At 38.9% G+C, this 22529-nt stretch overlaps 1 protein-coding gene across 6 annotated transcripts in view; it reads left to right on the forward strand.

Annotated features, from left to right (window-relative positions):
* The window catches only part of LOC126268155 (uncharacterized), a 694665-nt gene extending 681625 nt beyond the window's left edge, over positions 1 to 13040 (forward strand). For 4 of the 6 annotated variants that reach the window (XM_049973701.1, XM_049973704.1, XM_049973703.1 and 1 more), the window contains one exon: positions 6347 to 13040. In XM_049973701.1, coding sequence (XP_049829658.1) covers positions 6347 to 6894 — 548 coding nt within the window. In that variant the 3' untranslated portion in view covers positions 6895 to 13040. The remainder of the gene's footprint in view (positions 1 to 6346) is intronic. The other 2 variants (XM_049973702.1, XM_049973705.1) reach the window with 1 other exon arrangement.
* Positions 13041 to 22529: the final 9489 nt, after the last annotated feature.

The following is a 22529-nucleotide window of genomic DNA, read 5'->3' on the forward strand; positions in this document are numbered from 1 at the left end:
GAAACCGTTTCTGAATAAGAGAAATTTGTTAACATCGAGTATAGATTTAAGTGTCAGGAAGTCGTTTCTGAAAGTATTTGTATTTAGTGTAGCCATGTATGGAAGTGAAACATGGACGATAAATAGTTTGGACAAGAAGAGAATAGAAGCTTTCGAAATGTGGTGCTACAAAAGAATGCTGAAATTAGATCACATAACTAATGAGGAGGTATTGAATAGAATTGGGGAGAAGAGGAGTTTGTGGCACAACTTGACTAGAAGAAGGGACTGGTTGGTAGGACATGTTCTGAGGCATCAAAGGATCACAAATTTAGCATTGGAGGGCAGCGTGGAGGTTAAAAATCGTAGAGGGAGACCAAGAGATGAATACACTAAGCAGATTCAGAAGGATGTAGGTTGCAGTAAGTACTCAGAGATGAAGAAGCTTGCACAGGATAGAGTAGCGTGGAGAGCTGCATCAAACCAGTCTCAGGACTGAAGACAACAAAAACTACTGTCAAATAAAATCATCTTTCTTTTTTGATGTCACAAATAGTTGCTCATCAAACATTATACCCAACAGCAATGGCTTTCTAGGATGATCCTCAGTTCAACTAATCTAGAATTTCCAGTTTTTGCTTGGGGTCTACTAGCATAACATGTTTTCCTTTTAGAAGCCATAAAACTGAACTGTAATGAAAGCTATAATTTCAAATTTGTGTAATATTGTTTAACTATGTTATTAACTAACAACATAGCTGCACATGATAGTTCATTGTTTTGCACATCATTTCTGCTTGAGCTATGTCAGATGTGGACCAGATTATTGAGAGGGTGGACTGCTGGTATACATGTCTCATATAACCACAATGAGAACATTTCTCTGTTCATCCACACTTCCTTCTGAGCAAAAATCACACTGATGGTGTATTTCAGGTGATTTTCCACTCACAATGAGCCGTTTATTGTAGCAGTAGTAATAATTATACACATACAATGTAAGGAATTACTTAATCATGGAATTCATATGAAATAATTTGGGAAAACTCAAATTATAATGACTGGATCAGTTTAAAAAAAGCCTTTTTTTCTCTGTGGATGAGGATCTATTTAAAACATGGCCACAATCAGTACATTTAGCTGTGTGACTGAGTCTCATCATGTACTTGAGTCTAACTGTCTTCTCGCTGCAGAAACGTTGATGTTCCGTTCTTCTGTGCAGCAGAAAAAAGAGAAGTAATAGGAGGAGGTTGGGTCACCCAGATCACAGGCTTAGAGGGATCCATCTTGTCTGTTGGCCACGAGAGGCACAAAGGAAGGAAAAGACACCAGCGAGAGTAGGAGTGCATATAAAATACATCAGTAGGTACTATGCCACTTTCAGTTTGAGAATAATATCTAGAGTTCAAAGAAAATAGTGTAGAGGGAGAGGTCCATGTAGCCTCCCTGTCATAACAAGCCCCCGGGTGCCTTGACTCTTGCTGTACAGTTTTCTTAGCAATAGAGTGCTGGATATATACAAGCCAGACAATTTTTGTGTATCCATCTTGTCTGTTCCCAGTTCTATGGTGGTTATATGGATGCAAAAACCCATTCAGTGAGCATGCCACCGCTAAATGATACAGGAATTTCACACATGGTCGTGCATTTATTGATGCTTGTTTAAAAGTCAATAGGGAGGCTGTTGGTTTTGACACAGGAGTTGTGAAACTTAGGAAAGTGACAAAAAACAACGATGTATGCAGACAGTCATGTTTTACCTCTTGAGTTCCATGTTCATAAAAAGAAAAAGTAAAGAAACTGGTTTGGACATTCTGGTTTATACAACCTTTCTTACCCATAAATGTTTCAGTGTACTATCTTCAGTGTGTTTCTAACTTATCTTTTTCTAATGCAGGTGAACAAAAAAGGTAGAACCTCCAGACTAGTTACCCCATTTATGCATGCAAAATAAATATCTGGCTGTGGGTCATTTTCTAATCATAAAGGTAGCTGCATGCAGCTATTGCAGGAGATTATGAATTTCTGCTGCCCATGAGAGTTAGCCTTATACCTTCAGTCTCGGAAATCTGTTTTCTTCTACTTTGATAACTGTGCCAGTATTATGGCATGTTAAATTTTGTGTAATTTTTGAATTAGCCTAACTAACTCTGGCGTGGGAGTCACTTAAGCCCAGAACATGATGTACCTATATCATATTCTTGTTATCCTGATGATGTATTACATTCTTATGACACTGGCCTGTATCTGTAACATTTGTTTGTGTAAGTCTACAGACTTTCATGGCTGTTGTCATAGAAGGTAAAATCTTCGAAGTTGTTAGGCTATGCCATTCCTGTTGCAACCGCCATTGTCATTGGATAGAAAGGGAGTTTTCCTGGTCTTAACCTGAAAGAGAGGTATTGGTTAAAAGTCTTCTGGCTACAGTTGCTGATCCGTCGTCATTGTATAGAATTGAAACAGGCAGAGCAAGATGGGGAAATGCTTACAAAAAATATTATTTCCCATGGCGGTGGTTTCCTTTATGATGTTTGTGTTCCTCGTGCACCGTGGCTGCGTATTCACTTCTTTGATGGCAGGAAGCCAAGAAGCTGGAAACACATAGCCTCCTCTCTCTTGAACTTAGATCCATGGGAATCTCCATTATTTCTTGGACTCCTTTTCTATAAATGTTAGTTTCCTTGGCCAGTACATGAACACTGTTGGTCACAGATTTGACACTTAATTTTAACTGCATTTTGCCTCTATACATTCTGTCACAGTCGTATGTCATTTCATAGACTCTCCCAGTGCACTATAATCAGGTCTACCTGTTTTGTTTCAGAAAGAGTCTTGTATTTTGTTCTGACTGAAGCGAGTGGACTGTATACCATATTTTGATACACACATAAAAAAAAGTGTTGCGCACCCTGGTTCCCAGATCTCCTGAAGAAAGACATTGACTGTGGACATTATATCATCACAGATAGAGGCCCTTTGACTGTTAATGTCACTAAACCCGTCCAAAGATGTAAACAAGCATGCATAAGCATCCTCTGTTAGACGAGAGGGGGGGGGGGGGGGGGTTGACAGCTGATCACTTCCATTCGTTCCACCAGGAAGGAGGTACACAGTTTGTGTTGTCTGTAGTTCAACCATACCTAGGTGGTCAATACCATGGTTCGATAGTATCTACAGTGCTACTCTGTGCCATGAAGGGCTCTCAACAAGGGAAGCGTCCAGGCATCTCGGAATGAACTAAAGCGATGTTGTTCGACATGGACAAGGTACAGAGAGACAGGAACTGTCGAGACATCCCTCGCTCAGGCCTCCCAAGGGCTACTAGTTCAGTGTATGACCGCTACCTATAGATTATGGCTCGGAGGAACCCTGACAGCAATACCACCATGTTGAATAATGCTTTTCGTGGAGCTACAGAACATTGTGTTACAACTCAAACTGTGTGCAGTAGGCTGCATGATGCGCAACTTCACTCTCGACGTCCATCTTTGCAACCACGACACCAAGCAGCACGGTTCAGATGGGCCCAACAACATTCCGAATGGACTGCTCAGGATTGGCATTACATTCTCTTCACCAATGAGTGTCGCATATGCCTTCAACCAGACAATTGTCGGAGATGTGTTTGGAGGCAACTCGGTCAGGCTGAACGCCTTAGACATACTGTCCGGCGTGTGCATCGAGATTTAGGTTCCCAGCTGTTTTGGGGTGACATTATGTGGGGCTGACGTATGCCGCTGGTGGTCATGGAAGTCGCCGTAATGGCTGTACGATTCGAATGCCACCCTCCTATTGATAGTGCAACCGTATCGGCAGCATATTTGCAAGGCATTCGTCTTCATGGGTGACAATTTGCATCGCCATTGTGCACATCTCATGAATGACTTCCTTCAGGATAACGACATCGCTCAACTAGAGTGGCCAGCATGTTCTCCAGGTATGAATCCTATTGAACATGCTTGGGATAGATTGAAAAGGGCTGTTTATGGATGACGCGAGCCACCAACCCCTCTGAGGGATCTACGCCGAATCGCTGTTGAGGAGTGGGACAATCTGGACCAACAGTGCCTTGATGAACGTGTGGGTAGTATGCCATGAGAACTACAGGCATGCATCAATGCGAGAGGATGTGGTACTGGGTATTGGACCACCACCTCTGAAGGTCTCACTATATGGTGGTACAACATGCAATGTGTGATTTTCATTAGCAGTAAAAAGGACAGAAATGATGTTTATGTTTGTCTCTATTCCAATTTTCTGTACAAGTTCCGGAACTCTCGGAACCGAGGTGATGCAAAACTTTTTTTATATATGTGGAATTCTGCTGATGCGGTCAGCAGCTTCAGAGACACAGTACCCTATCAGAGTAAAAAAGACATTTCCTTGTTCTTCGTATTAACGTAATTAATATTTCACGTGAAAACCCTGTCGTCAGTATGTTCTTAATGAAATCAAACTCGATTCAAAGCTGTTATTGTAACTGGTATTGAAGACATATTGTTGAGCACTGCTCTCTTCTGGGCTGGGTGCTTTTGCGAAGTGGCGTTGAAATACCTATTTGTGTCACTTAGCTTTCTATACACTCTGCATACCTAGAATGTTATCAGATCCTGTATACACCAAAACATCTAGAATGGGAGACCAACCTCACTCTCTGCCTTGAAAGTGAAGTTGATTTTATAGTAAATCTCATTCAAGAAATAGTGGAATCTATTTATCATCCACATTGTGGAGCCAACAAGAAGGCTTTAGAGGTGCATGTTCAAAACGTGACGTATAAATTTCAGCTGCTAGTGATGTCAAGGGTCGACCTATGACAACACCACCAGATTGCCCATAAAATTCTTGTTATTTTAAACAGCTTGGTTTTAACTTGGTTAGGTCACATTGTGTTTGTGTCAAAGTAGCTTCTTATTACTGGTCACATTGTCTGTTTACAAAAAGGATTTTCAATTAGGAATTAAAAAATGGAAAGTGTATATGCTATAATTTGGATTGAATGTAAGTCAGTTCTTAATATTTTAGAGTATTCTGATTTTAGGTGACTGCAACTTAATTTATAAGTAAAAATACTTACTCACTGTGTAGTTATACAATTTCTGTATTGTGTCTAAATGACACATTTAGATAGCTGTATGAGGAAGGATAATGCTTTTCTTTTATAAGGCAACTGTTGACTTGTTCAGTAGAAAGCATATACTTTTGTTTATGGTATGTTATAGATGGGAAAACTGAAAAATTTGTAAATATCAGTGGTATTTTTGGGCACTTTGAACTCAACTTTTGCAAATAGTGATACTTCCAGATCAACTTAAGTTAATAGGATTTTCTGTTCATGGGGACAATACAAATACAATCCTGCCAATATAAAGCATTTTTACAAGTGAATTCTGTGTCTTTTTTTAGGTACTGTACTTAATTCAGCTTTCTTATTAAACAATGGAAACTCCAGGTTGGAATATTGGTAATGTAAGGAAAAGATAGATTGCTACTCACTGTGAAAACAACACGTTGAGTAGCAGACAGGAAGACAGATGGGGGCAATGGCAGAGGATTGCACACAAAGAGGGTGAGGGGATGAGAATAAGAAAAAAGTGACTGGACAGAATGGCGGAAACTGTTCAATGGAAGGTGTGGGGACAGTACAGTAATGTACTGTCCCCTGCTTCCTCCACCTTACAGCTCCCTCTATCGTGTCACCACCTCCTTATTCTCATCCCCTCACCCTCATTCTGTGCTACCCTCTGCCAACGCACCAGCTTTCCTGCTCCTCTCCTTTTTCGCTATCCATTTCCCAACCCCTCCTCACCTCCCTACCCCATAGCCTCCCAATGCTGCACCTGTTGGACGTCTTGTCGGTGCACACTCCGCTAGACAGTGCTCTTCTCTCCCCACATCCATACCCTGCTATCCCTTCCTCATCCCCTCCAGATTGCTGCTTCCATTATACGTGATAGCTGCATTCCAATCTGAGCTGCCGGAATGGCAGTTGTGTTTACATGAGTTGTGATTGCTCGTGTGAATAAATGTGTGTGTGTTTCCTTCTCTGAAGAAGGCTTTCGCCAAAAGCTAAACGTGTAACTGTCTTTTGTTGTGCCTGTCTGCAACTCAGTGTATCACCTTTATGGTGAGTAACAATCTTTTCCTTACATTGTCAGCTTTCTTATTCTTTTGTCTGAATCTCCTTGCCTATTCTAGTCATTGGTACTTCCTGTTGACTTTTCCCCTCTCTTAGAATGTAGGCTGACTAGTCAGTATTATTTATGTGGTGATCTTTGATGGAATGAGATAACAGTTTTAATTTAGTTAGTGTATTTATTTTGCCAGACATTAATAATTTGTTTACTCTGAATGTGTATTCTTGCAGTAGCTGCGGGACTATCGGAGACAGTGTCATCGTGTGCGGCCACACCGTGCTCTGATGTAGCGGGTGTTGCTGGTACCAGCACCGGCTATATCTCTTACATTGACGAAGCTAGCTCAGAAGACGAAGGTGATGATGACTCTGGCAGTGACTCGGGCCGTGGTTGTGATGACTTTTTTGACGGCTTCCCACGTGGACGACACTGTTGCTTACACCGCAGCCGCCAACAACACCATCCACGTCGCCGCTGCTCAGCCTCGGTGCCTGCTGATGTATCTTTGACTTCTGCGTCTTCTGCTGACCCCGGTGGTGGCAACGGTGTCAGTGTTGCAGGAGTGGGCAGCTCAGGAGGTGGGGCAAGGGCCTTCTCATCTGACTCGGGCTTTTCATCAGAACTATTTGAGACGAGTGGACACAGTGCAGGAGCACTGTCTGTGGGCCACAGGTCACTCCATGCTGTGCATGATGGCTCCGATCGTCCTCCCGCCCTGCATCGCTCCAAGTGGACCTCGTCATTTCGCAAACTCATTAATAAGGTATCAAAGAGGTAAGAGCCTACTAGCCCACCACACAGAATTTTGCACCTTTCAATCAGAGGAATGTGGGTGAAACAGTAAATTGGTATCAGATTGTCAGCATATTGAAATAATGACATGTGCTGGGTGTTTTGGGCAGGATATTTAATGGCTCCAGTGGAAGATCTAAGATGCTGGTAACACACCAGTGTACTCCATTCTCATGTCTGCTTTGCCATCAGTGGTTCATCCCCGTAAAGAAATGGTCAGGTGCTAAGTGGAGGCATCCGTTGAGAGACAACATAAATTTACCAATGCAGGCTCTTTACCAGTAGCAAATTGGAAAAAAAGGATCACATACTTGCCAGAATGCCTTGATTTTTCACACAGATACTGTGTTTTTCAGTGTGGTATTCTTTCTTCAATGGCCACTGTGTGATAAGTAATAACTATTGCAGTTACATCCTGCTCCAATGGAAAGAAAGTTCTTTTTGTCTGTAAAAGATAGTGTAGACTTTGAAGTACTCTCCCTCATTTCCTTTCATGTGGACAGACCTGTAAGGACATTGACTGTTTGGATGTGCCTAATATTCTTTGCATGTCTGATTGCTAAAGTTACACAGCTACATACAAGATGAGTCAAAAAGGACATTAGAACTTTGGAACGATATAAAAATTTATTGAGAAAACTTACAGAATTGGTAGATGTCATTTTGTAGCAAACAACCTCAAGTTTCATGTAAAAGTGTCAAGTGTCATTTTGGTTTGGTGTGATTACCATTAGTGATGTGGCAAAGATCCCACTGGTAATCAATGTCTTCCACACTCGTTGCAGCAGATCCAGCATAACTTATACAACTGAAGCACAAATTTGATTTTTCAGACGCGCAAAATTGTTTGGTGGTGGGGGAACATATACACAGTCTTTAATGAAACCCCAGAGAAAGAAATCCACTGGTGTCTAGTTGGGGAGTGAGGTGGCCATGCGATTGGCCCTGCGAGGCCAGTGCACTGACCCGGAAAGCGATTATCAAGGAAATGTTGAACTTTCATGGGGAAATGAAGTGATGAACTGTCTTGCTGGGGTAGACCATCCCATGTCATCATTGATCTGTGGAACAGCTGTTGCAGAGTTTGTTTCATGAAACCAAAACACACTGCGAGCACGCTCCAAACCAGTGAAAGTAGCCATTTTAACTGTAACTTGAGGTTGTTTGCTACAAACTGACTCATCTACCGATTCTATTAGTGATCTCAATAAATTTCTATATCATTCCAAAGCTGTTAAGTCCTTTTTGACTCAACCCTGTACTGACTGTCACAGTGCATAATTGGTTCAGTGGTAGTTATTTTGCTTGCAGAATCAGTTTTTTCGAATGAATCAGGTATGTACTTTTGAGAGTGTGAACACCGACTCATTATTAATATGACAGGTATTTCTTAGTATGACTGGGAAAGAGTTTGATTTGCAGTAGCAGAGTTTTTAATGTTGATTGGAGAGTTTGTTGTTCTCCAATACATGAATTTGTGACAAGCCCCCTAATTAGAAGGAAAAAAGATTCCTTAGATAGGCCTATCTGCGAATCCAGGTTGGAATAGGATTGTACTGTCGTGGTTTTGGGGTTTGTTATTTGAGCATTGTTATTTGAGTATTATGCATAATCATTTTCTCAGTGTGTTACACAGCACTTCCCACTGTGTTCAGGTATTTAAACTGGGAAATTTTTGCTGGAATCGGATGAGGTTCATTTATGGGATAAGAATGATGAGAAAGTGTGACATTTTGTCAGTCCCTATAAGCTAGTGTTCCATAGAGATGGTTAAGTGAAGTTTTACTCCTTTGTGTGTACAGCAAACAAGTGGCATTGTCTGCTTCTAGTCTGGTGGATTTTATAAAAATATTTTGTCCCAAAGTGTATTACTTAAATATGAGGTTTACAGTTTACTGGCACTGTCATATCCAGGTCCAATGTCCTTGCAGGTCTGTTTACAAATAAGTGAATGAGTATCATGATCTTTCATGAGAGCAAAGACTGTGTTAATTCCATGAAAAAATTTTCATGTTACACAGAAAAGACTACCTGAGTTTGTTCACTCTAATTTTTAAGACACTCTCCCCACCAGCAATTAAAAGTTTGCTCAGTAGCAGAATGCATTTTTAAGTTTGACATGCCTAATATTATGCAGTCTCCCCTATTTTGATGTTGTCCCTGTTTTGGAAACAAAAGATAATTTTACTCTGTTATTTGAAATTTTTCTCTGTTTTTTAAAAGTGTGATCTGATATGTTGTTTTATTTAATAATCATATCTGTTCATTGCTATAAGTGAAAGAGAAACATTTTTCCATGAAGCAAATACAGACACTAAAGGCAGTTCCTTTTGTGAAATAAGTGTATTATTACAGCTGGAATAAAGGCTGTTTAAATGTTTCTAGGTATTTGTGTAGGCTCTGCTTTTTCTTTGCAGTAGTTTTTGTTATCAACAGTATTAATCATTGTTATGATTAGTGATAAAACGAATAGTACTTAATTGATACTGTAGAATTGACCATAATTGTACTTAATTAGTTTCAGCCTTAAAGTTTCCAAACTTCTAAGATATAATTCTGAGCATTAACAAAATATGACAGATTTGAGCACAATTTCACCTTGTATTACTCCAATTAACACATCATAGTATTACATTCAGTTTTTTTGTCTTGTGAAAGAGGAGAGATTTTGTTAACTTGTGCTGTGTTTCCAAGTATTCACTAAAAGTTTTGTAATATTGATTGTCTTGGGATACATTGATTAATAGTTGACCTTACCAACCCACAACTGTACAAAAAATTGGAAAGGCCATTCTGACTAAATGCAAAGATTGTGCCTAAATCAATAGCATCATGAAAAATTAAAACTTAATTTGGAAATTTAGAAATAATTGACCTTAGGAATTGGAGCAAATGTTTTTCACTCAGCGCTTCTCATACCTTATGCCATTTGTTATAGTCTCAAATGCCTTCATCTTTTTAATTTTGCAGTTTTGAATTGGACTACATGGTTGATTTTTTCCACTTGAGGGAGAATTTAATGTGTAAATGTGTTGTTTGGATAATGCATAAATATTTGCAAGAGGGTCAGTAGGACTGTTGTCCATTACTGTTCCAAAATTTTTAGAATTACTGATCAGTTTCTCGCTGAATAAAAGAGAGTGCTGAGTCTACTTTTAGTAACAGGTGGCTTGTTATTAAGATTAATATTTAAAACTTAGTAAGATATAGTTTCATAGTTTTTCCAACAATGTTCTTAGGTTCATTGTCGGTTATAAATATTTTATTGTAAATGAAAACAGAGTAAGATTTCAAAACATTAAACAACAGTTAATACAAAGAAACATACAAAACTTATACACTACTATTTATTACTGGAACTGTATTTATTATTATTAATTTTAGAATGTTTAAATTTGTCAGAAGGTATGTTGTTTTAGTATAACCTGGTTATTTGTTGGACTCCTGAGCATATCATTTGGTGGATGGTTTCACTTTCCTCAGGTATGCAGACTGATTATTGATATGATAACAAAACAATAAGTGGTCTCCACAATCAAAGTTTGCACATTTAGTGCAGAAAAACCTGAAGGAAGATTATTTACTTCTTGCCATTCCATAACAGTGAACAGTTTATTTCACAGTATTATAAGAAGCAGCCTAAGAATGATAAAATTCTATGAAGGGTATTACAGTTTTAATTATGGGGAATTGTTATCTACTTTTTTATACTTTGATTTCTGTTGCAGGAGGCATCAAATATTAATAGTATTAGTATTAGGAATGTTCATACAATGAATGTTACTCAGTAAAGTGTCCTTAGTGAATTGTTGTGGTTGAAACTGTGTATTTTTTGTATGTAATTATAGTGTGGAGGGAAAACATAGATATGTAATACTTAATGGGTTATAGATTTTTTGTAACTTATCAGATAATGTATAAAAAGAATTAGGAGAATGAATACATGTGTACAGGACTGCTATGTAGCAGTTAAACACATATTGATTTTTGTTTTCCATGATAAAACATTGTGCTCATTCTGGTTACTGGAATGAAAGTTTTTTAAGTGACATGTATATATACCATTTCTGTATCTGATTTGTGAACAAGTAAAGAAAGATGCTGGATATTATTTAAGACAGGCTCATTTCCTAATGATCAACTTTGTCATTATGGATAATGATCATAGTACTGTGAGGGCACTTTATTAAGTTTATGATTTGTTTTCTTATTCATTGCATCACTGTGCACGTGGAATAAAGACATTGCACAACTCTCTCCCAACAAAATAAATAGTAGCAATTTTTTAAAGGCAAATCAGCACAATATCGAATGATTCCAAGGTCATAAGCTTCTGCTAGGATATGCATTAAAATACACAAAACACCTGTCTGGGTAAGTGTGTATTCCACATTGAAATATGTGGATCTATTGAATAGAAGACTGTGATGTAAAGTGAATACAACAGAACACCAGCTTATGTCTCGCCTTACAAACTTTCAGAAATCAAAAGAGAAGACCGATTAAAAATATCACACACACATACATAATTACTGAAAATACAAATTCAGTACTCTTCAAGCACTTGTTAATATGCTTTACTGTTAGCAAGTGACTGAATCTTGTTCTGACAGAAATTTATGATACTCGCAACACCTTACTTACCCCACAACCTAATATACAACTCGTTTAAAATGTTCAGTGAAATGTGACAAAATCCACTGTATTGATAACTCTGTGAAGCAAAAGAAATTTAAGATATAATTTTACTGCATTTGTTTATTTAATGCAAGGATAGGATTTATAAGTGGACATTAACAGCAACATATATCATTACAGCATACAGTTGGCAAACAGTTACAAACACTTTAGGTAACCGGAAGCACACGTGGCAACAGAAATTATTCATAAGCACCAAATGCATATCTGTATTCAGAATGACACTCGGTTTGTCTTTTTAACAGTGCAAGTGTATTGTGTACTTTTTTTATGGTGAAAAATTGAATTGTAGGCAAAAAATTGTATGTCATAAGAATGATATTTAAGTGTATCAATGTTGTGTGCTGAATCCTTAAAAAGTGAGTAAAATGTAACTATCCTTTCTTTATTCCACGTAACAGAGATTACATATCGTCTCTGATGTCTCAACAGGTTGAGACTTTCAGAGTATCTTGTAACAACATAATTCTTTCTATAACTGACTTTTCTTTGTTCCAGTATTCTAATGAACACAGCACTGAAGACTATAACATCTTAAAAATCATTTGATGCATGTCATATAAACATCCGACATTTATCATTTAAATTTTCATACCATTTAATACGTTGCCTGTCTGTCACATGTGAAAGTAAACCGTGGATGCATGTAATTGTTCAGAGGATCGTATTTTCTTATCAGTGCCTTTTGGTTGTCACTGGGAGTCAATTAACTTGTTTTGGACTTTTAAGCTCTATGTCTACAGTACCCATTATGCAGAGCCTGCTTTAATTCTGGATTTGTTTTGGACAAAACAGCTTTGTGTTACAAGTATCAGCCAGGTAACTGAGAAAATCTCAAACTTGTGTAACAAAACTAAATGAATTAAACACTATTTTCATACAACAAGGTTAATTTCGCAGAGGTATCATGCTGTATTGCTACTCACTTTCGTCACAAATAAATGCTCTTATATGTTGCTCTGTTATGCAGATGTGCTTCCAAATTCATTGTATAATACTGTTTTGTTTGTAAGATGTGTTTATGCTTTTTTAATTTTTCAATATTATTTTAACTTTGTCGTGTCCTTCCCTTTCTACACAAAAGTCAAAATTAGTCACTTAATTTCAAATATTATTATTTTTTATCTCTGCAACTATAATAAAGTCCTTAATGGGTAAAAGTGAGTAAGCAAACTTAATTTATGAGTTATTTGCCTTACAATGCACAGATCAAAATGATGTATGAAGAGGTTACTAGACTGATGGCAATTTTCACATGAGGCATCTGTGAGATCTACGTTTGGTGGTAAAAATTAACATTGCATTCTCAGGAGGCAAATGATGTATCTCTTTATTTTATTGTTTTCTTTTCAAGTACAAGATTATTTTTGTCTGTCTGAGTTATATCATTTTTTTATTGTATTGACAAATGAAAATACATGGAAAATAAGCATTTATCTTGTGCTTCTCTTCTGCAATGAATCTTCATGACTCTTTCCATTTCTTTACCCCAGAATCTTGCTTCACATTACTGGAAGTTAATATTAATGTATCATAACTTTTAAAATGCTTTGGAAGTAGACAAATCCCTTTTGTGAAAATCCACCATACCAACAACAATTCAGTTTGTAATTGAAGCAGTAATTGTTACAGAAGAATACTCCTCTTATGTTCCAGTGAACTGTAAAACCATACATTAAAGAGAACATAAATTATGAAATATTGTGTGATTTACGTGCACAGTAGCACACTGGTAGATGCCAAAGAAAATGAAAGTGTAATACACACTGCTGCTGTTAATCAGTATCCAGTCAATAATGAAAGAAAAAAAAGAAACTCTCATTTGTTGTACAGTGCTGTACACAATGCTGTATGTGTATCAATGTTTATTTTTCAGTGGAGGATTCAAGAGTTTGTTTACATCTGTAATTGTTTTCCCTCCAGTCTGTGTTAAGCTTTGTATGGGAAATATATTTATGTCCATTTGGAACAATCTGTATAACATGAATACAGCACAGAGAAATTAATTTGAAATTTTGACATACAAATACTCATTTCATTGTTTCTGTGTGGTGTGGAGACATTTCAATGATGATTAATTCTTAAAGGCTATGAATAATCTTAATAATTTACTTAGAAGTTTATGTAGTACTTACACAAAAGTAAGAGTTGGTTAAAAGACGTGGAAACGAGTATTCAGAGGAGAGGAGAAGACTAGGCCAGAGTAGCGACAGAGGGGCAGTGGGAATATCAGAGCTGAAGAGGTTTGTGCTCCAAGCAGACCCTGCTTTACAAGATGGTGATGAGTAATTGTACCTCTGAGTGCCCTGTATCAGTTCAACAGTTGTGTTGTTAATTTATATAGACCCTTCCCTGAATTGTGTGTGAAGTAATCTGATAGAGATAAATCTGTTGAGCACACTGGCCAGTAAATGTGTCTGGAAATGACATACAGGGTCTCATCACATGGTAGTCATATGAATTATGCATTACTTTATGAAAGTCACACATGTGAGAACGGGAGTGTTTTCAGGTTTGCAGTGAAGAAAATTGTTAACATATTGTTGAATTGTTCAGCATTACTCAGGATAACTTTCTGTCATCCCAAGAGCAATGTCAGAGGAAAGAAAAAACATAGCAATATGTGCCAAGTGGTGTACTTGATTATGTGTGAGAATGTAACTTGTGGGTTTTGGTTACAAAGAAACCTGCTAGTCTGTACACACACCATATGAAGTGAATACGACAGAGCAACATAGCACACTGCTGCTGCTCTTATTTTGGAAAATACAGTTCACTTGCTCACACTACAGTGTTTCATTGCATCTTTTAATCTATTAACACTAGGAGGACCGCAAGCAGGCTACTACCTACAAGGACCAACAGGGCCAAATTGGCCCCATGCTTATTATTGTTTATTTGATCAGATTGTGATAGGTAATGGAATGTAACACACATATATAGCTTTTGTTGATTTTTATTAATACAATAAATACACTACTCTCTCTCTCTCTCTCTCTCTCTCTCTCTCTCTCTCTCTCTCCACCGTAGTTCACTGCTGTTTACTGCTGCACTTGTCGCACCACACTCGTCTTCTCACATTTGCCACATACTGCTTTCTCACAACCTGAACAAGCAGTAGCAGTATGGTTTCCTTTACATGAGGTATGAATTTTACACTTCTCTCTCTAGTTGCCCTCCGTGGTCCGCCTTTAGTGTCTGCATGATTCTGGTCTGGCTCTTTATTTCTTGATCATACATATTGTGCTTGAAGCTCTTCACATAAATCAAAAATATACTTCTGCCTGCTAAATCGCATACCAGTCACTTCCTTATACAACACTCAGGAATTTATGGCAGCCAAATCAAGGATGTTGTAAAATACATGCATTGGCCAACGTCTTTTACTGGCTTTTGTGGAGTACATCCTTGTCATTTGATCAACTACGTCAACCCCAAATTTTGTTTCAGGAGTCTTCTTCTGACTATCAGACAGGGATACATGAGAGTGAAGTGAACTCAATAACAAAACATTCTCATTTGTTTTCCCTTGATAAACTGTTAGTGTTGTTCCATCATCATTTTTATACATAATAGTCGAGGGGAGTGGTTGTTTTCTGGTCTTTTGCAGCACGAAGCACCTCCCTTCGATTACTGTTCAAAGTACCTACTAAAGTTGTGGATGCTACCCTTAGACAGTTTGCAAGGCTTAGCAAAGTAAAGTAACTTTGAGTAGTGACTTTCAAACTTTTGTCTATGTATGGTCCCATAAGCCTAAGAGCAACATTTTCACCTACGCCTTGGTCAGCTGTCATTCAGTATGTATTTACTAGAAACACCTACAAGTAACCAGAAATTTATGCCAAACTTATCCGGCTTGCTTGCAATATATTGGGTGAATGGGCATCTTGTTTTATACGGCAAAAGTTGTTCATCAACTGTAAGATAAGGTTCTGCTTTATAGCATGGCGCACTGTTTTGTATAAAAGCATTCCAAGTATCTGAGACAAAAGTAAATTTGTCAGCCTTGAGGCATTCAGATCTAGTGGACTTGGTGTCAAACCTCATATAGTTAATTATTTCGATAACTCTGTTTCGTCCCATAGTTTGTCTGAAAAACGGAGGACCCCATACTGTTGACCATAGGCTTTTGAGAGGAAAATTCTTTGCCCCCATACACTCCTCTTGCATACATCATGGCAACAAAAGCATCCAGTTCTTCAGTGTCTACTGTCCAGGAATCGTCTCGTGTTCAACGACGAGCCTCGGCTTCAGTACAGTGCTTCATGTGGTGCATCATGGAAGCACTGAAACTTAACCGCCAAGCATTAAGAAGTTTCCCACTTTGAATTTTCCTTTTAGCATATGGTGTTGGTCCTGAGCTCTCCCGCAAAATATTATGACTTTATAGACGACCTAAAAACATATGAAAAAGAACAGTATTTTTAGAACATGTAATGTACTGATATTATATGAGTTTATCTGTTCTTGTAATTTTACAAACTAAAACTCTACACAAAGAGCGGAAATATTACTGACCTGCATTAAAACCCACTGCTACAATTTTCCACACAGTCCCATCTTTTGCTGTTTCTTTTTCTTCAGTAGGTTGCCCGGTATCAGTTTTTGACTGACTTCCGGGGGAGCAAATGTTGTCTGGGTTGTTGATCTTATAGAGCTAGAATTTGGAACATCAGAAGGCATGCTGGATGTAGAAGCTTCATTTTCCCCTAAATTTAGCAGAAAACTGTCCTGGGCTGTGTTTACATCATCACATTCGTTGCACGAATCACATTCTTCATCCTCATACACTGGAACTACTACATTTTCTTCATTGTCCTGATCACTGTCGGAAAACTCAAATTCTTCGCCTGAACTTTCATCTTCTATTTTTCTCAGTTCTGCTAGTATTTCAGCGTTTGTTAGCCACTTCTTGTATCTGTAGCTCATGACTGCAGGGACGACTCAGATGTTGTCACAACAGACAATAACTGAAATCCTTGCGTCAACTAACAAACAATCAGCACTGGATTGAATGACATTGTTGTCGCATATTTGAACAACAAAGGGGCAACAGTTGATGTGATTTCATATGCAGTATTGCAAAGAAGTAGCCTCTAAATACAGAGAAATATTGGAGGGGCCAAATTGGCCCTGCCGTCCTTCTAGGTGGTAAGCTTAATATTTCACAACCTAATAAAAATAGGACACTCCAAAATGCAGTGGTTAATATTTCATACGACTGATGAAAAGTCACAAAATATCAAGTCAGTCGAACTTATGATTTGCTCAGAAAACAAGTGAAAAGATCGAAAAGGGGCCAATTTGGCCCCTCGGACCTTCTAGTGTTAATTTTCAGAATAAATATTTCATGCTGCATCTGTTTACTGCCCAGATCGCCTTTCTTTCGTGGATTTTTTCTTGAAATCCTAAAACTTCATTCATCAACAACACCCCATTCAAGTTACTATCAATTGCAATTTGCATGAAAGTTCTATGAGACAAAGTGGCCATTTGGATGCATTTCAATTAACTTTCAGATGTCTTGGCCACACTTTTTATTATTTCCAAAATCACCTTAAGCGTTTTGACATTGCATCATTTTCAAAGGCTATAAAATACATCACAAAATGGATATAAAAAGATATGAAAAACTGTCACATTTCACCATTGATAATGAGTAAAATATGATTTTCTGGCTTACCAATGTTAACTTAGTCATATAAAATTGTTCATTAGGTACATTGTATCTCGTCAACATCATCAATCACAAGCCAAGTGCAAGCTGTTAGCAAGGAAAAAATTGGAAACCAAGTGGACTAAATTGATAGTCAGTGCTGGGCATGTGGTTCATGCTGAATTTTTTTGTTCACAATTATAGTTTCATCATTACATTCTATAAAACAATTTCATCAGTAAACACTGCATGTATTTTACTTTACAGTGTTTTACAAAAACGAATTTTTGTACGAAAAATGTGTAACATCTTGTGAAGGGTCGAAAATAATACATTGGAAGAGGCTGCCGAGTGGTGCTAAGGTACATGAGCCAAATTGTTTGTTAATAAACAGTTTTTGTCAACATACAGCATATACATGATATTTCATAAATATCATTTTATAATAATTTACAAAGTATAGAAATACCAGTTGAGACACATAGCACTCACTCATGAAGCATAGGTGGCACTCGTGCACTGCCATTTCTGCCAATAGGAGCAAACACGTAAGCGCCATCAAGAAAAGTTAAAAAATTTGAGAAGGTGCAACTCTAAATGACATACATCAGTTCCATCAATAGTATATGGCAACCATTCCAGATTGCCTTATTTGATTAAAAACATTTGGTTAACTAAAGCACCATCCAAAATACAATCATCTAAAAACCAGTGTAATATTAGTGCTAGTGGTACATTGGCAACTGTGCTGCTTTACATAACTTGTTGCCTTTCACTTATAATCATGTCACAGTTTTTTCTAGGCATAAGAGATAACTGTTACAGAAATGGATATGACTACATAACAAACCATATGTTGTAATTCTATTATAGGTATGGCACTTGATAAAAAATTTAAATTACACGGATTAGAAGGAGGTGGGAAGGGAATAGGTTAAGAACTGGCTCACTTAAAATAATGACATAAGATCTGTGGTTCTGAGACCAAAAATTGTTTTTTTAAAATGCATGTAGCAATGAAAAGGGGCAGGAGAGAGGAAAGGAGTAAACAAGATTAATATTGACATATTAAAAAAAATCATTTAAAACTGTTTGTAATTCTATGACTACAAATGTTTTATAAAATGACTACTTTAAAGAAAATAACACGAAAGCATTATGGAACAGCTATGTAGCACTGTTGTAGGAGGGTTTCAGTTTGTACCTTGGAGCATCAAGTGCTAACTAACAATTTATGAGTACTCTATCAGCCTATGACCAATACAGCTCCGAGTGAGGTGGCGCAGTGGTTAGCACACTGGACTCGCATTCGGGAGGACGGGTTCAATCCCGTCTCCAGCCATCCTGATTTAGGTTTTCCGTGATTTCCCTAAATCGTTTCAGGCAAATGCCGGGATGGTTCCTCTGAAAGGGCACAGCCGATTTCCTTGCCAATCCTTCCCTAACCCGAGCTTGCGCTCCGTCTCTAATGACCTCGTTGTCGACGGGACGGGACGGGACGTTAAACACTAACCACCACCACCACCACCAATACAGCGAATGAGGCTATATTTGAAGAGAAAACATGCAGGGGAAGCCACACAAAGGTGCACAGCCTTGGGGGTAAAATACAGAATAGTTCAGTGTCTGTCACAAAAAAGAATATTGTGTAGCAGGAAGCTGTAGTGCATTGCTGCCTCTCGAGGCCCCAGTATGGCGGCAGAACTATAGGTGCTCTGTAGGGCCTTGAGAAATTGGTGACGCACTACATTTCACTGCTACACAGCATTCTTTTTGTGACAAGTGCTGTACCATTCTGTACCTTACCCCCATGGCTTGGCATGTTTGTGTGGATCCTCCTTGTTTTTCGTTTCTTACATAAGATGATTCACAACAAATATAGGCTCCGTTTGTGTTATTTTATTTAAAGTTTTCATTTTATAAAACATTTGTAGTCGTAGAATGACAGATGGTTTTACAGGATTTTTTTAATTAGTTCAAGGTTAATCTTGTTTACCACTCACCCCCCCCCCCCCCTCCCAATCTCTTTTCATTGCTCCATGACAATTTACAATGTTTGTTATTTAAAGAAAACAATTTTATGATCATACAGCCACAGAAGGTCTTATGTGCATTATTTTAAGTGTGTCAGATCTTAACCTATTCCCTTCCCACCCTCTTCTAATCTCTCTTTTTTTTTTTTTTAATCAGTTGCCATATAAACAACTACAGCTTACGGTTTGTTATGTAGTTATACCTACGTGGTGTGTCTAAGGAGTTTGGTGAATGCTATAAGAAACAAAACAAAAGATACAAACAAATGTTCTACATTGCCCTTCACAATAGTTGCCACCCACTACAACATACTTTTGACAATGTTCATACAGCTTTTGGAAACTATCAGTAAAGGCTTCCTGTGAAACCGATTGCAGGACGGCTGTCACATCATCTTTGATGGCATTCACATCTGCACAATGTTCACCTTTCATGGCCACCTTCAAGCAGGGAAACATGAAGAAGTCTCCAGGAGTCAGATCAGGGGAGTACGGAGGGTGTTCAAGGACAGATACCATCTGCGCCAGGAATTGGCACACACGGGTCGCGAAGTGTGCAGCATCCGTTTTCCAGTCCTCTGCAACTCTGGCCGAACCCACTGGATACGTTGTTGCAATCAGTTCAAAATGAACTGGCAAAATGGAGCATTAATGGTTTGATCTGCAGGGACAAATTCCTTGTGGATGATGTCATTGAAGAAGGCAGTCAACAGTGTTTTCACCTTGGATTTTTGCAGACGGCTTCTTTTTCTGCATGGAAGGCAGTGAACACCATGACATCGATTGCCATTTTGATTCTGTATTGAACTGGTAGCAACAGGTCTCATCTCCTGTGACGATGGTGTTCTGAGGCAATGGATCCTGGTCACACATGGAAATGGAATCACCAGAAGTTTCCATTCGTTTTGCTTTCTGCTCATCTCTGAGCTCGTGCGGCACAAATCAGGAGCAGATCTCCTACTTACCCAAATCATCGCGGACAATGGTGTGCACTGTTTCCTTGCTAATGCACAATACATCTGCAATCAATCTGAGAGTCTGTTCCTGAGCTTGTGACAGAGTTTGTCGCACTTTCTCGATATTTGCAAGGGTTCTGCTTGTCGGTGGTCGGCCTGAACATGGCTCATCCTCAGTTGTTTCCTTCCCTTCACAGAAGCATTTAAACCATTCGTAAACACATTTTCTGCTCACAACTTCCCTCCCGTACACCTGCACCAACATTCCACGTGTCCCCGTTGCAGTCTTCCCCAATCTGTAGCAGAACTGGAGCTCCACTGCGCTGTGAAGTTTCCTCTCACAGTGACTATTTTCAACTGGTCGCAGTCTGTTTACACAGGCCAGTCACATGCAGTGCATGTCATGTATCAATTCTCCTCAAGTATCTGAAGACACATGCACACACACATGCGCCAAGTTGCCATTCAGATATGACACCACTCGCCGAAATTTTTAGATACATCACAGATTTCTGTAACAGTTATCTGTGATTTCTAGAAAAAATTGGGACATATAATGTAAGTAAACTGAGGTAAGTTATGTAAGGTAGCACAACTGTGAATTTAGTATTTTATCCATCTTCAGCAGCTGTAGTTGTTTCTATCAAAATAATCAGTAACCAGTTGCATGAAAGATATTTTTTATTTCCTTAACCATTTCTAAGCACTTACTGTCCTTTTCTTCAGAAGGTTATAACTATTGCGTTACTTGGGAGTGTCAACAATAAGATAAATGCAGCATATTACTGTGGTCATGTGGTTCATAGTGCCTGTATAAATTTGAAATTATGCACATGTTTACATCCCTTCGCTCCTACACAGTAGATGTTCATGTACTTTATTTTGTACAATAGACACACACACACACACACACACACACAGACACACACACACACACACACACACACACACACACCCCTCACGCACAAACGACTGCCACCTCAGGCTGGAATGCAGCTATCACATGGGATGCAAGCAGCAGTCTGGAGGGGGCGGAGAAGGGGAAGTGATAGTAGAGAGTAGGTGGGAGAGAGATGAATGCTGTCTAGTGGAGTGTGCAGGGACTAGACTGCCAACAGGCGCAATGTCAGGAGGTTGTGAGGCAGGAAGGTGGGGAGAAAATGAGCAAAAAAGGAGAGGAGCAGGTAAAGACAGGCAGATGTGTTAGCAGAGGGCTGCAAATAAACTGGATGGGAGATGAGAATTGGGAAGAGATGATAGAACAGAGGAGATGGAAACTGTTGGATGGAGGGTGTGGGAGTATGTTACCATAGTCTGAGGCCGGGATAGTTACAAGAGCGGAGAATGTGTTATAAGGGTAACTCCCATTTGTGCAGTTCAGAAAAGCTGATGTTGGAGCGAAGAATCCAGATGGCTCAGGTAGTGAAGCAGCTACTGAAATCAAGTGTGTGATGTTCAGCTGCACGTTGCAGTTTGGTGTTGGCCTTTCATCTTGGTAGACAACTGGTTGGTTGTCATACCAATATAAAAAGCCCTATAATGATTGCAGCAGAGCTGGTAAATGACATGAGTGCTTTCACTTGTGGCCTGGCCAGAGATGAGGTAGGAAAAACCTGTGACTGAACTGGAGTAGGAAGTGCTGGTAAGTGGATTGAGGAGGTTTTGCACCTGTGTCTCCCTCAGGGATATGATCCTTGTGGCAAGGAGTTGGAAATGGGAGTGGCAAAATTATGGACTAGGATATTGTGGAAGTTGGGCGGGCAATGGAATGCTACTTTAGGAGGTGTGGGAAATATCTCGGGTTGGATGTCCCTCATTTCAGAGATGATAATAGGCAATTAAAGCCCTGGCGAAGGATATATTCAGTTGTTCCAGTCCGGGGTGGTACTGGATGATGAAGGGCACACTCCTTTGTGGCTGATTGTTGGAGGTGGTGGGAGGATTGGAAGTGTGAGGGGACTGAGGTATGTTGAGGGGATCCTCACACCACCATGCCTAGGGACACCATTTTGCTCCCCTTTTTCTTCCGTTGTTTCCACCTTAATCATTTTCTGTGTTGTGGATTTCTATTAAATCTGTTGTTGGAATTAAAGTGAAATGAGTTGACAGAAAGTCATCACTTCAAATGTAGTCATCTGCACTTCATGAAAAGATTTGCGTTTTAATTAATTAGCAATTCATGTTGCATTTCTTTGAGCTTCGATGGCCGCAGAAGCATCTTGTTCTTGACCTCCAAACCCTGCTTTGTTGAAGCACTTGGCAACAGTTTTGGGCTTTA

The sequence above is a fragment of the Schistocerca gregaria genome, chromosome 4 (genome assembly GCF_023897955.1).
Source record: "Schistocerca gregaria isolate iqSchGreg1 chromosome 4, iqSchGreg1.2, whole genome shotgun sequence".
NCBI lineage: Eukaryota > Metazoa > Arthropoda > Insecta > Orthoptera > Acrididae > Schistocerca > Schistocerca gregaria.